Source organism: Cebus imitator, unplaced genomic scaffold (assembly GCF_001604975.1).
Source record: "Cebus imitator isolate Cc_AM_T3 unplaced genomic scaffold, Cebus_imitator-1.0 Scaffold55, whole genome shotgun sequence".
Classification (NCBI taxonomy): Eukaryota; Metazoa; Chordata; class Mammalia; order Primates; family Cebidae; genus Cebus; species Cebus imitator.
In genome coordinates, this window is record NW_016107370.1 from 2,040,303 (window position 1) to 2,055,501 (window position 15,199).

Below are 15,199 nucleotides of genomic sequence, written 5' to 3' on the forward strand. Positions count from 1 at the left end.
CCTCGACCTCCTGGGCTCAGGTGATCCTCCTGCCTCAGCCTTTCTAGTAGCTGGGACCACAGGTGCGCACATGCACCACCACACTTGGCTGATTTTAAAATATTTTTGTAGAAACGGGGCCTCGCCATGTTGCCCAGGCTAATCCTGAACTCCTGGGCTCAAGCAGTCCTCCCATTTGAACATGTTCTAAGAAGTAAAACATGCAAAGTTAGAATAGCAGCATGATAGAGGAGTACGGAGTCAGAGGAAGCTGAATTTGAACCTTGGCCCTGGAATCTGTTTAACACCAAGCAGATTGTCTAGTCTCGCTAAGTCCTGGTGTCCCATCTCTGAAATGGCAGCAGTGTCGTCTACCTAACTGGGGCTGTGGGGATTAGGTGTCTGAGGTGGAGAGTGGTGCTTTGCCCCTAGTTGGATTCAGTTGATGGTAACATAGGAGGTTAATGGCAGCAATTTCAAAGCTTGGAGTCTTTTATTTATTGTTGTGACACTGTTTGAAGTGTTCTAGAGAGTTTGTTGCTATAAATTTGGCCTGAGTATGGATATTTGGTTTTAGCTTTTTATTCTTTTCTCTTTCTCCTTCCTTTTCCCCTCCTCTCCCCCAATCCCCTCTCCCTCTCCCCTCTTCTTCCTCCCATCTTGAATGCTGCCCCTCCTTTCTGCTTGGCAGCCAGTCTCCCTGGGGATTTTCCATTTTCACTGGAGAGTTTGCTCCATCCTCAGATTCTGCTCCTAAAAGCCATGTCTGTGAGGTTTGTTGTATTTGAACTTAAAAAAAAAAAATCACCCACAGTTTTTAATGGGTTTTATCCTACAGAAAAGCTGGAAGAATGTGCAGAGCACGTGTGCATATTTTTCACCCAGATTCCTCAGTGGTTAGCGTCGTAGTCATTGGGCCGTCTCCCTCCCTGCTTTGTATTTGGGAGGAAAGGGGGACCGTGATGTATAAAGACTTTGGTGTGTTCTGCTCTCCCTCACTAAAGGAACTTGTGTAAATAACCTCCGTGACGCCCCCCAGTCGGGAAGTCAGTGTTGATTACCATACCGTCCAGTTCATTGACTCCATCCAGATTCCCTCCCCCCGACCACCCCGTTGTTAGACACGCCTTTCTCCTCTGGTCTGAGATCTTGTCCGGGTGTACACTTTGGAGTTACTTGTGCTGCCTCACTAGTGTCCTTCTGTCTGGAGCAGTTGCTCAGCATCCCTGCTCTCATGTCTTTGGCCGTCCGAAAGGAGACCCAGGCCTCTCCTGCGGCTGACCCTCCCATGGTCTGTCACAGCGCTCTCATTGCTGGACTCGGGCACAGGCTCTTGGTGGGACTGCCTGGGCCATAATGCTATGTTTTTCTCAATGGATCACTCCAGGGGCAAGGGCACGTCCACCTGTCATACAAGATGTGGTGATGCCGCCCTTCTGCATGGAGGCAGGGTGCTATCTGCCCTGTTGCTCACTGTGAAGTCATCATTTTCCCCATTATATCTGTTAGTATTTTGTGGGGAGGGATTCCAATATTACACCAACAACCTGCTCCTCAGCCTCCTCAGAAAGGTACCTATGCAAATAGATCGTCTCCTGTTTTACGCTTTCTGTTATTAAGTAGAAGACACACATCGAAACCACAGAATCCCTCCCCAAAGGAATGTACATAAACAAAATGAGATGTAGCATTACTCATGAAATAGGGATTTCTCAAAATGTGAAAAGTGAGGTCTGGGCGATTTTTTAGCCTAGCTAGTAAAATTCAGTTCTTTTCTGGAGGCTATCCTTTAAAAAAAAAATTTGTCCTATACCAGTTACAGAAAAAACAGGAAATAGAGACAAACAAAGCAATAAAAATACATATACGATCATCCAGCAAAGACAATGACAGTCCTGTGCCTTCTCTTTCTTTTCTATGCCTTTTAAAAAAATATGATCATATCATACGTTCTGTCTTGTTATCTTCTGTTTTAATTTGAAAGAAAATCTCTCCATGCCATTGTATGGGTCTGTAACATCATTAAAAAAAAAAATCTTCATATAATTTTCTTTCTTTCTTTCTTTTTTTTTTTGAGACATAGTCTCGCTCTGTTGCCCAGGTTGGAGTACAGTGACATGATCTCAGCTCACTGCAACCTCTGCCTCCTGGGCTCAAGCGATTCTTGTGCCTCAGCGACCCAAGTAGCTGGGACTACAGGTGTGCGCTCCCACACCTGGCTAATTCTTTGAATTTTTAGTAGGGGTTGGGTGTCGTCCTGTTGCCCAAGCTGGTCTCAAACTCCTGAGCTCAGGCAATCTGCCTGCCTCAGCTTCCCAAAGTGCTGGGATTACAGGCATGAGCCACCACGCCAGCTTAGTTTTCTATATAACCATTTATACTCTTGGACGTTTGGGCTGTTGACAGTACTAAGCAGTTTCAAACAAGGAGGAAATGAACATCTTTGTCACACCTGCTAAGGTTAATGATGACACATGATTAGTCTACAACATTGGGTTGCATTGTACGGTCCTGAAAACCTTGTCTGCTCTTCAGCACCCCGCCCCCAAGGGTACTTGTGCTCTGCAGTAAAATGACTGATGTAAGACCTTGTAAAAACAAGCCAGTCCAGTTAAACTTATAAATCTTATGGGGAAAAAGAGAAAAAAGTTAAATCTGCAACTTTTTTTTTTTTTTTTTTTTTTTTGAGACGGAGTTTCGCTCTTGTTACCCAGGCTGGAGTGCAATGGCGCGATCTCGGCTCACCGCAACCTCCGCCTCCCAGGTTCAGGCAATTCTCCTGCCCCAGCCTCCTGAGTCGCTGGGATTACAGGCACGCGCCACCATGCCCAGCTAATTTTTTGTATTTTTAGTAGAGACGGGGTTTCACCATGTTGACCAGGATGGTCTCGATCTCTTGACCTCGTGATCCACCCGCCTCGGCCTCCCAAAGTGCTGGGATTACAGGCTTGAGCCACTGCGCCCGGCCGAATCTGCAACTTTTGACAGAGGATTGCACAGTGAGGTTTGAGGCTGCATGGGAAGTCCTCTCTCAGGACCCTGAGCAAGGGAAGGGAGGTGGTTTTAGAAGGCATTCCTTTCTTCTGCTTTGCTGTAGAAGTAGCAGGTGAAACTTCAGTTTGTCTCTTCTCTTTTCTGATCCTCACATCCAGTTGGCTTTTCTCTGACCTTTTCCTCAGTTAAGCCAAGTCCTGCTTAGCTTCCAGGTTGAGCCACCCTCAGGCTGCAGGGGCCCACAGGGCCTGCCAGTACATCTCTGACCTTTTCCTAAGCAGCTTCTTAGAGTTCTTTGTGCCCATTCTCACAGTGCTCCGGAGGAACTACAGGTGCCCAGAGGGCCTCCCCTGTGTGCCAGGACGACCCAGAGCAGTGACTAAAAGATGCTGACCTGCTGCCATCAGAGCTGTTCACAGATGACCGATCACATCCATAGGAGGCTGAGGCCAGTGGCAGGGTAGACGTGGTCCTTTTCCCTCTGCAGACATCTCCTGCCTTCACTTGAGTAGAGGGTGTGGATGGGCAGGAGGAATTATGTTCAGAAGACTCAGGTCTGCTGAATTCATCTGAGGAGGCCGCTTGCTAGTAACATATTAGACATGGAAATAGTTTGTAGGAGACAAGTGAATATTTTAAATCATTTAAAGCATAAGAAACATTCAAGCACTTTTGAAATAACAGTGGTATGGATTTTATTTTCTGTTTCTTGATTTTAGTATATATTTTTTCACTGGCATAGGGCTTCCTGTGTTAAGAACAGGTGTAGAAATATTGACATTCAAGTGTAAAATTGTTACTGACTCTAAAAGAAAACTTTGGAGTTGAGTCGGCCTATTTAGTTTATTAATCAGTTCACATTCTTTTCCAAGTTAGGGTGCCACCATTGCCTTGTCTGATCTTAAAAAAAAAAGATCTTTTTAAAAAAGGATGCTTTTGCTCTGTGGTAAAGTAACGTGAAGACTTTGTACAAACATGTGCCAGTTATAGATTCGTGAGTAGTAAAATGGTCATTAATGTAGATTTCTCAATAAATGTACCCAAATACACCTTTACTCAAAATGTTAAGGTTGATCTATGATTGAGTGATGCCAGTTGTCAACAGTTTGTTTCCGCGCTAATTGTTGTTCTATTTATTGTGTTTGTGTGTTCTCAATGTGCCTCTGCCTCCTGACTTCTTCAGCTATAAAGTAGCAGATCCTTTGACTTAAAAGAGGCCGACTGACGTGATTTCGCTGCACTCTTCTATTTTAGAATAATATATAAGTGTTCCATGTGCGACACTGTGTTCACCCTGCAAACCTTGCTGTATCGCCACTTTGACCAACACATTGAAAACCAGAAGGTGTCTGTTTTCAAGTGTCCAGACTGTTCTCTTTTATATGCACAGAAGCAACTTATGATGGACCATATCAAGGTGTGTGTGCATCTATCCTCTCCTTTAAATGAATTGCAGATCCATTCATTGGTCGTAAATCAAGGCTGAGCTGCAGATGACTCTAAAGCATGCCTCACTGTCGAGGGGAAGGGATGGACGCTGGTCATTGTCAGTGAGCAACTTACATGCTGTGATCTTGTGTTCATTTGACTGTGGGGTGCTTTTCATTTAGGAGTCCTGATCTGCCTGCTAAAAGATTAGTGAATGCTTGCCCTGATTTTAAAAGAATAAGAGTACTAGGGTTTTTTTTGTTGTTTTTTTTTTTGTTTGTTTTTTAAATGCGTGAAAATGATGACTCTGAAATTTTCCTTTCCTTTCCTCTTTTTTGGGGGGAAAGAGTCTCTTGTTCTGTCATCCAGGCTAGAGTGCAGTGGTGTGAGCTCAGCTCACTGCAACCCCCGTCTCCCGGGTTTAAGCGATTCTTCTGCCTCAGCCTCCCAAGTAGCTGGGATTACAGGCATGTACCACCACACCTGGCTAATTTTTGTATTTTTAGTAGAGACGGGCTTTCACCATGTTGGCCAGGCTCATCTTGAACTTCCGACCTTGTGGTCCACCTGCCTCAGCCTCCCAAAGTGCTGGGGTTACAGGCGCCTGGCCGAAGTTTTCCTTTTCTTGAGAATTCTGTATTGTACAAGACTTAGAAACAGACATGGGCTCCGATGAATTATGCTAATTCATACAAATATTGGTATATTTAGAAAAATGAAGGTTTTTCCCTTGAAATCATTTAAGCAGTTAGGTTTGCATTGTAATTAATCCCCCTAAACCTTTTAGTTTCTTTTTTTTTTTCTGTAAAGCTTGCATTGTAAATGGACTGTTAAATATCTAGGATATAGTATGGTACCTGGTGGTGTTCAGTTAATGAAATGAAGAAATGTCCAGTGTGGACTATTTACTCTCCAACCCCCAAAAGGGGAACAGAAATCTATTTATAGCCTTTTAAGCTTACTAAGGCCAGTGCTTAGTTCTAGCTTCTTAACTGTCCACTGTGATATGTTAAGCAATTTTTCTCCTTGTGTGATTAGGAGATAATATCCATTGGCTTTCAGAGATTAAAATGACATTACTTTTTAAACAGAGAAACAAGAGACCCCATTTTATTAGGATCTCAATCTCTTTCTTTTAGTTTTGCTCTTTTAAAAATACATTATACAGGTGGTTCAGGCCTGTAATCCCAGCACTTTGGGAGGCCAAGGTGGGTGGATCACTTGAAGTCGGGAGTTCAAGACCAGCCCGGTCAACATGGTAAAACCCCCTCTCTATTAAAAATACAAAAATCAGCCGGGCGTGGTGGTACATGCCTGTCATCCTAGCTACTTGGGAGGCTTGTAGCAGGAGAATCACCTGAACTCAGTAGGTGGAGATTGCAGTGAGCCGAGATGTGTCACTGCACTACAGCCTGGGCAACAGGGCGAGACTCCATCTCAAAAACAAACAAACAAAAATTATACAAAAAAGAGTCCGTTTGAAGAGCAAATAAAGTCCCTGAATTATTCTAGTCTCATGTCGGCCGAATGCATGGATTATGAATCCTTGACATTTCCTGTATTGAACATATGTGAGTTCATATACAGTCATTGCCTATTGCAAATGAACATCTTGGAGATTCTCTCTTATAGGCAAGGTGAAGACCGTGGTGGTGATGGCATTACTGAGGTGAATAAAATGCATGGGAGATAGAGTTCATCGTTCTTACCGAAGTATAGTAAAATCCTTTTAAGATACTTTAACTATTTTAGCTAAAATGACATAATTATTTTGACAGTAAATATTTATTTAATGAAACATCAAGAAGAATTTAAAACTGCTAATAAAAATTTAGGGACGTTGGAATCAGATCAGAATACTTTAACATACTACATGTGTGCCAAGAACAAAGAGAGAAAAGAACAGTTGCTTCTTAAGAGGCTTTTAAGGTATTTGCTTTCTGGAACTCATCTTTACATCTGGAAGTGGGGTCATCGACTTTGTGGTTAGGGTCTTCCCTGTGTTAATAGTGAATGTGGAGGAATACCAGGTTCCAAGACATAGACACTGACGAGGAGTGGTAAAATCCTGTGGCCACAAGGAGGAAAGAATTGTTTTTATTCATCTGAAGCTATACAAGACTCCATGATACGAAAACAGTGGGAATAATCACTTGTGTTCTCATTTGAAGTATGTTCTAGGCATTTTTAAATGTTCTGCATTTAAATGTTTGGGGATAGGTAAGCATAGTTTTAGAGGCATACTGTTTTTTTGTTTTTTGTTTTTAATTTTTAAGATAATATATTTAGCTCTTATTATTTACATTGCCTGTGCCGTGAGGTTTTGCATTAGAGAGGAGGTGGAAGAGGCACAAGTTTTTTTAATGTCTTCTTAAATTAAAAAAAAAAGTTTAAATTGAAATGGAAATAAATCTCCATGTACAGATTCACTGGGCCCCGATTTGCCCAGTTTAATCCAATTTGTGTCATTTTCTTCTCCTACCAAAATACAAATACACTTATTGCCTTCTAGGACCCCCATGTTGACATTTATATTTAAAGTAAACTTTCAAGTTACAAACATTCATTCAAATTAATTATTGTTATAGGAGTTAAGAAAAAATCAACGTGAAAAGAAATCAGTTGTTGCTTTATTTAGAAACGGCAATGATGAATGAATGAATGAATGAATGAGGCAGGTCTTGCCATGTTGCCCAGGCTGAACTTCTGGTCTTAAGTGTTTTTTCTACCTTAACCTTCCAGAACATGGAAATTACAGGTGTGAGTCACCATTCCCAGCTGACATTTGCTTTTAAGAGTCTTTTTTTTTTTTTTTTTNTTTTTTTTGAGATAGGGTCTCACTCTGTTGCCCGGGCTGGAGTGCAGTGGCGTGATCAGGGCTCAAGGCACTCAGGTGATCCTCCAAGCTTAGCCTCCTGGATAGCTGGGACTACAGGCATGCACCAGCATGCCTGGCTAATTTTTGTAGAGACGGAGTTTCACTATGTTGCCTAGGCCGATCTCAAACTCCTGGGGTCAAGTGATCCTCCTGCCTTGACCTCCCAAAGTGCTGGGATTTATTGGCCTTAGCCACTGTGCCTGGCCTTAACAGTCTTAATTTTACTTACAGGGTAGCTTTTTGCTTCTTTTCTGTAATTTCTATAGCACTTTAGGGTTAGCTTACGGAAGAATATTTTAGTACTTGATCCTTTCTTCAGCTTATCAGTTAGTAAACATGCATTTGCCTAGAAATTTATGGAAAGTTGCTAGGTTTTAGGTTTTGTTTTCTTTAGGTTTTAAATAGTTAAAAATGAGAAAACGGCTTCTATTTTGAAAAAGATAGTTCAAACACAGAAGACTTCTGCCCTGCGTGGTGAGAATGAAGCAAGGCATAGTTTCTGGCTATCAGGAAATCATGATTTGCTCCAGATTTTCCCTTTGCAAAGAACATGGTTAGACATTCACCTCAGTCCCCTTTTAGGGCCACTTTCACCGTTGCCTGTGTGGGTCGACCTTGTGACTTCAGCCAACGAGAACATTATAGAACCACTTTTTTCCCTCTGGGGAAAAATGGTGTTGAAGAAGGTTAGCTGATTCTTGGCACTGTTGAGAGAAGACCTTTCCTTGAGAAAGCATGATGGAGAGTATACTGAAGGAATGGCTTATTCATTAAACACCCAAGAAGGACTGTGGCACTGAGGTCTATGTGTGAGTCTCTGTGACCCAGGGGGACCCGTGTGTGAAAGCCTCTTAGGAAAGATTTTTCATGTTGTCTTTCTGTAGGTTCAGGAATGCATAGTTTAACTGCAAGCCTGACTCCTCGGAAGAAGAGAGAGAGGGCCCTTATTCAAAGAGAAATTGTATATTGTATACAGAAGCAAAGATTTTATTTTTTGCTGTCTTCCACTCTCTTTTGTTTTGTTTTGTTTTTTTGAGATAGGATCTTGCTCTGTTGCCCAGGCTAGAGTACAGTGGCATGATTATAGCTCACTGTGACCTTGAACTCCTGGGTCCAAGCAATCCTCTCACCTCAGCCTTCTCAGTAACTGGGACTTCAGTCATGCACCACCATGCCCGGCTAATTTCTTAATCTTTCTATAGAGATGGGGTCTCTCTGTGTTGCCCAGACTGGTCTCGAACTCCAGGCCTCAAGTGATCCTCCTGCTTTGGTCTTCCAAAGTGTTGGAATTATAGGCGTGAACCACTGCATCCACCTCACCCCCTGTCTTTATTCCATGCTTTTCGAATACAAAACCAAAACCAAAGTGAGCTGGTCTTTAAAATCAAATTACACTAATTTTACCCTTTTCAAATTTGAAATCTAGTGAGTTTAAGTTGAAGATGGTTGTTGTGGCTATTATGTTAATGATAATAACTAAGCAGTTTTCAAAGACATGAGTATCTAATGTGTGTAGTTCTGAAGCCTAGCTGTCATCAGTAAGAAAGGATGGGTTGGGATAGGATGTAAGGAGATGAAAATTATTGACAAAACCCAGCAAAAACCCAGACTATTACAAGTATTTTAAGAATGTGAAAGGCATGAAAAGAAAGAGGCTTGCTATTTACTAACATATTGATCTTAGATGTTTGCTCAAGTCAGTTTGTTCTGTTCAATTCCTAATAATGTATTAGCCTATTTAAACATTGCCAGGCTGATGGGAAAGGCGAGAGTTGTCCTGAAATGTCTGTTGTAGACAGGCCTCAGTCTGGGAAGGTACAGGAGGATAAAGTACCAGAATTAATTTGCGTTCAATACAGAGGTCTTTCTTTAAAGAATTTTAAAATGCTACAAATATATAGGCCTTTAAAAAGCATTTGGAGGCTGGGCGTGGTGGCTCACGACTGTAATCCTAGCTTTTTGGGAGGCCAAGGCGGGCAGATCACCTGAGGGTCTGGAGTTTGAGACCAGCCTGACCAACATGGAGAAAGATACAAAAATACAAATTAGCTGGGCGCGGTGGCGCATGCCTGTAATCCCAGCTACTTGGGAGGCTGAGGCAGGAGAATTGCCTGAACCCAAGAGATGGTGGTTGCAGTGAGCCAAGATCGTGGAGAAATGCATAACTTATAGCAGGCCTGAAAGTTAATGCTTTTATTTATTTTTAAATGTATATTTAGCTTGAGTTTTTTTCTTTATATATTAAGAAATATATCTGAATGAATATGAAGTCATATGAAACGTGTACCATGTGTTAAGATAGCATACTTGTGCTTTCTTTTAGTGTTGTGATTTGTGATAGCTATTTCTTTTCTTTTTGTAATGTAGTCTATGCATGGAACATTGAAAAGTATTGAAGGGCCTCCAAACTTGGGTATAAACTTGCCTTTGAGCATTAAGCCTGCAACTCAAAATTCAGCAAATCAGAACAAAGAGGACACCAAATCCATGAATGGGAAAGAGAAATTGGAAAAGAAATCTCCATCTCCTGTGAAAAAATCAGTGGAAACCAAGAAAGTGGCCAGTCCTGGGTGGACGTGTTGGGAGTGTGACCGGCTGTTCATGCAGAGAGATGTGTACATATCCCACGTGAGGAAGGAGCACGGGAAGGTCAGTAAAGAATGAAGGCTGCTCTGGGTGAGTGCAAGAGCGCACTGGGCGTCACGCTTCCAAGATGTGGGTTCTTGGCTTGGCTCTGTCCGTAATGAGTAGTGTGACTTTGAAAATCACTTGGTGTCTCTCTGCCTCAGTTTCTTCATCTATAAAATGGACCTTTCCAAATCTTCCATCTTGTTCTGTGATTTTCCTAGTAATTACCTTCACATGCACACCTCAAGACTGGTATGCATGCATGAATATGGTAAGTTACCTGTAACCACATTCGTATTGATAGCTTAGCAAAGAGAAAAATAGTAAATCAGAGTTAAAGGCATTTGAATTGACCTCTATCCCTGTGCCAGCTAAGGAAGAAAGGAGCAGAGAAAGACGATGGAAATGCTGAACACTGCTAGTAGCATCTGTATGACTTACATGAGTCTTCCTTGAGTTTGGTAGTGGGAAGCGGAACTGTATCCTTTACCTTCCCGGAGAAGCTCTGTAACTCAAAATAGCTGAAAAAATCTGAGTCATAATATGTAAATTATTTCTCTTTTAAATAGTAAGTATATGCCTCCAATTGATAAGGAATTAAAAAAATAACTTATTAGACCTAATAACATTAGCAAAATTATTTTTCAATATTATCTAATACTGTATTAGATGCAACATTAGACTGTGTTCACATTTCCTGATTGTCTCAAAGTTGGTCTGTAATGGCTAGAATCCAAAAAGTCCACATACTACATTTGGTTGTTGTGTAATTCTTTATTTTATATAGTCGTCCCTCTATTTTATTTTTTAATGTATGGTTGATTTGTTGGAAAAATTGGTTTGTTGTCTTATATATAGGTTGTCTCTCACTTTACTAGATTTGGATAATTGCTACTTTAAAAAAAAAAAAAACAAAACTTGTTGACACTAGGAACCAACGTGGAATTTGCTACTTAATTTTTTTGGAGAAAGAGTCTCACTCTGTTGCCCAGGCTGAAGTGCAGTGGCAAGATCTCAGTGCACTGCAATCTCTGCCTCCTGGGTTCAAGCAATTATCGTGCCTCAGCCTCCCAAGTCGCTGGGATTACAGACACGCACCACCACGCTCAGCTAATTTTTTTGTATTTTTAGTAAAGATGGTTTCACTGTGTTGGCCAGGCTTATCTCAAACTCCTGGCCTCAAGGAATCCAGCCACCTTGGCCTTCCAAAGTGCTGGGATTACAGGTGTGAGCCACTGCACCCAGCCAGAATTTGCTGCATTTTGACACCATTTAACTTGTTCCTTTTTATTCTCATATTCCTGACATTTTGATTAGATTAGTTTTTTTATTTTTTAAGGTAGCCTATGTCAGCTCGGCATGGTGGCTTATGCCTGCAATCCCAGAGCTTTGGGAGGCCAAGGCGGGAGGATCACTTGAGCCCAGAGTTCCAGTGTACAGTGAGCCATGATCATGCCACTGCACTCTAGCCTGGGCAATAGAGCGAGACTCTGTCTCAAAACTAAAAAACAACAAAAGAATATGTCATAGGTGCTGCATTCTTTTTGTATTTCATCATGAGGAACATTATACCAGCATGTCCCATTTGTAGTCCCAATGCTGACATTACTCAGTGGATTCCAATACATGATGTTGTTAAAGAAAATCATCTTACTGCTTTAACTTAAGCCAATAGAACAAAATAATCATCCTTAGTGAGCCTATATGAAGACTATATAGGAGGCCTTCTCTTCCCGGTTCTTCCTGGAGTCGGGAAAAGCTGGGTTGAGAGGGTGTTATTTAAAAAAAAAAAAAAAAGAGAGAGTACATAGGAATTGTTTTGTAGTCTACACTACATCCTTGAGAAGTTTGTTCTATTACATATGCTAAGAACTATTCTCTAGTCTCATTTATTTGTTTGAGCTACTCATGAAACTGACATGGTTTACTTTGTGATCATCCAAATGGCCTGTGAACATGGATCACAATAGTCACAAATTACAAAAAGATGTTTTTATTGTATTTTGTCTCATTATAGTGCATCTTGATATAAAAAGTAGTTTCTTACAGAATATATTTGGCTTAGTGGCACTTTGCTTATTTAATCATCTTCATCTCAGACTTTCCTGCTAGCATTGTACAGCGTTCGTTGTAAATACTGGGCAGTTTTGAGGAGCAACACTTAAATAACCTGTGGTATAAATACACTGCCAGGGGTGCTGTTGGAGCCTGATGCGGTGGCTCTAGGGAGTCTTCCTTGGCACCCCCACCAGATTGCATAAGAGTCAAACAGGAGCTGGCCTTCGTCATCATCTGGTAGTCCAGTCCTTTCATTTTGTGAGATTTCTGTAACTATCTTGTAACATTTCAGAACTCTTTTTCTTTTTTAAAAAACTGTGTTTATCTTACATATGTGATAATGATTAGATCTAGGATGTAAGAGGAGGACGTGGTTTCAAAAAAGTTGGTGGGGTGGAATGTACCACTGATTGAAAGCCTTTGCTCTGGAACCACGGCAGAGAGGCCACTCTGAATTGGATGTGTGTGCACTCATGTGCCCGTTTCGACAGAGATGTTCATCAGAATGGAAATGTATGGCTTAGTAGGATTTTAGGATTAGCTTTGAAGGAGTTGAGGCCCTGCCTTTGGAATGAGGCACATCAGATTAGATTGCAGTTTGACTCCTGTTCTCTCGGCCTCCTGAGAGAATGAGGGAGACCAGTGGGCCAGGAGAGGTGAGGGAGCGTCTTTGTAAGCTAGTGAAATGAATAGTGTTGAATGTGGGACCACAACCAGTGCTTGAGGTGCACCGTGCTGAATCACCCCGGAGCACCCCACTTCCAAACATCCCTCTACAAGCATTTTGTATCCATGTCCATTCATTTCTCCTTTCCTAGAATTCTCAAGTCACCCAAACTTCAAATCCCCTGTGCTGTCTTTTCTCCTTCTTCCTTCAGATAACCAAGCGAGCACCTTGCTATCCTTACCTTTCCTTCCCATTTACCCTGGGAAGGAAATGCCACCTTGTCTCTGAACACAGTTCTCTGGTGGCCCATTTGATGTTAAGTCTGTTGGATGTTTTCCTGTCTCTACCTTCATTCACCCCACAGCAGTATTTCACATGATTAGCAATTCTTTCTAAACGCATTTTCTACCCTTATTGTAGAACACCATTCTCTCCTGGGTTTTTCTCACCATTACTGGAACACGCTTTCAGGTTTCTGTTCTAGAAACATTTAACTTTCTCTTGGGAAAATTCAAGCACTTTTTAACTTTGTTTCTCATGTATAGTATATATACAAATAGCACCCAAATCTGTGTCTCCAGTTGGTTGAAAAGTATTTCTTGAATTAATAGACCAAGAATGAGTTCTGATTTGGAAGACATCGGACTCCTCTTAAACTTAACTTCCTCCTCTTTAAAATGGGTACATGTTTAGTGACCTTCCAGTGGTCCTGTGTACCTAGAGAACTATGTATGAGGTGATAAGTATTCTCTAATACTTATGGGTTGAAGATGAGATATCAATATGAAATACACTATATACATATACGGGATCAAAAATTGTATTGGGCTAAAGGTCTCAGGGGAGAATACATTTTTACTTCCACCAGCCCAGAAGTTATTGGAAAGATTCAAATTTATTGGATTACCCAATGAAATATTATTTTGCATTATGATAAATATGTGAGTGTTCTGAACCAGTGAACTTTGAATGTATACTTGATTTTAGTATCATAATTATGACTTAAAATACACACACACACACACACACACACACATATATATATATAATTTGAGGAATGATTAATTCTGCAGCCACAATACAGTCATTACCTTAGTGTTACTGCTACCAGCATGATTATTATTTTGATAAGGTTTGGAGTAAATATTTCAAGTTAGGTGTAAATCTAACTGGCGTAAGTTAAAAATTTTTGTCAAAATGTAATTCACTGCTACTCATTTTAGGTGGCCGTTTTGGTTTCAATAATTGTTTTTGACCTTTCTTCCCCTTTTCAGTTCCCATCCAGAATGAACTTTACTAAAAGAAAGATTTTATGTACAGTTCCACTTATTAAGTAAAGATATTTAGTAGCTTTCTCTTTAAGATGCAAAAACTGGCCAGGCATGGTGGCTAACACCTGTAACCCCAGCTCTTTGGGAGGCCAATGCAGGTGGATAACTTGATGTCAGGAGTTTGAGACCAGCCTGGCTGACATAGTGAAACCCCATCTCTACTAAAAGTACAAAAATTAGCTGGGCGTGGTGGCAGGCACCTTGTAATCCCAGTCACTTGGGAGGCTGAGACACGAGAATTGCTTGAACCCAGGAGGCAGAGATAGCAGTGAGCCAGGATTGCACCATTGCATTCCAGCCCGGGTGACAGAGAAAGACTCTGTGTTAAAAAAAAAAACAAAAAACCAGATACAAAAACCTACTTCTGGTTCTGCTAGTTATTCAGCAGCTTTTCTGTGTCTCTAATGTTCTTTTTAAAAAATGAATTGTCAGTATCTACTTTCAGTTTTTCCTGTTATTTGTTGTAATCTGATATCAAGTGAAATACTTAAAAAAAATGTTGACAGGTATTCAGTACATATTTGTTATAGGCATAATCATCTTCAAACCTGCAACTTACTGAATTACTGCTTTAGCTATTTAACAAAGAAAGATAGTCAAAGGAGAAGCATTTTAAAAAGTGGTTACAAAAATTCTATATGCAGGAAGCAGTAAAAAACTGAGCAATTTCTCTTTTTAAAATTTTTTCTCAAATGCTTATGTATTGTCTAAAAAAATAATCGATCTCTTTCTAAAGTTGATATTATTGTTTTGTTATGGCCAGATTTTAGATGTCCTTGTAAATGGTAAAGTCTTTGAGGGCAAGTTGTACGTCCATTTTATTATTACAGTCTTCTGTGGCTTATAGCATTGTGCCTTGCAGAGTATCTCTGAAGTCACTGATTGAAGCAGTTCTCTTTGGATTGGATTGTTACTTGCACATATGGGAAGGGGCTTTGTGTTTGTCACAGATAGACACAAGTTGCAGTCTGGGTTCAGGTACCTAACTAGCTTTCTAACCACAGAAATCCTACTGCCTTTGTGTCTATATATTCTCAACTCTAACATCAGGAGGACAGGCTGTCAGTGTCACATTAACCTGATGATCTCATCCACGCCGTGAGCCCTTTCTCAGATCCATGCACAAATGGAGAGTTTTTTTTTTTTTTTTTTGAGAGGGAGTTTCACTCATGTTACCCAGGCTGGAGTGCAATGGCGCGATCTCGGCTCACCGCAACCTCCGCCTCCTGGGTTCAG

General features: G+C 41.0%; 1 protein-coding gene across 29 annotated transcripts in view; it reads left to right on the plus strand.

Moving 5' to 3' along the window:
* The window catches only part of ZNF532 (zinc finger protein 532), a 137,797-nt gene that overhangs the window by 89,216 nt on the left and 33,382 nt on the right, over positions 1-15,199 (plus strand). For 22 of the 29 annotated variants that reach the window (XM_037738601.1, XM_037738607.1, XM_037738603.1 and 19 more), the window contains 2 exons: positions 4,228-4,390; positions 9,647-9,928. The exons of 2 other annotated variants lie outside the window; for them this stretch is intronic. In XM_037738601.1, coding sequence (XP_037594529.1) covers positions 4,228-4,390; positions 9,647-9,928 — 445 coding nt within the window. The remainder of the gene's footprint in view (positions 1-4,227; positions 4,391-9,646; positions 9,929-15,199) is intronic. 5 more of the 29 variants (XM_037738616.1, XM_037738615.1, XM_037738618.1 and 2 more) reach the window with 1 other exon arrangement.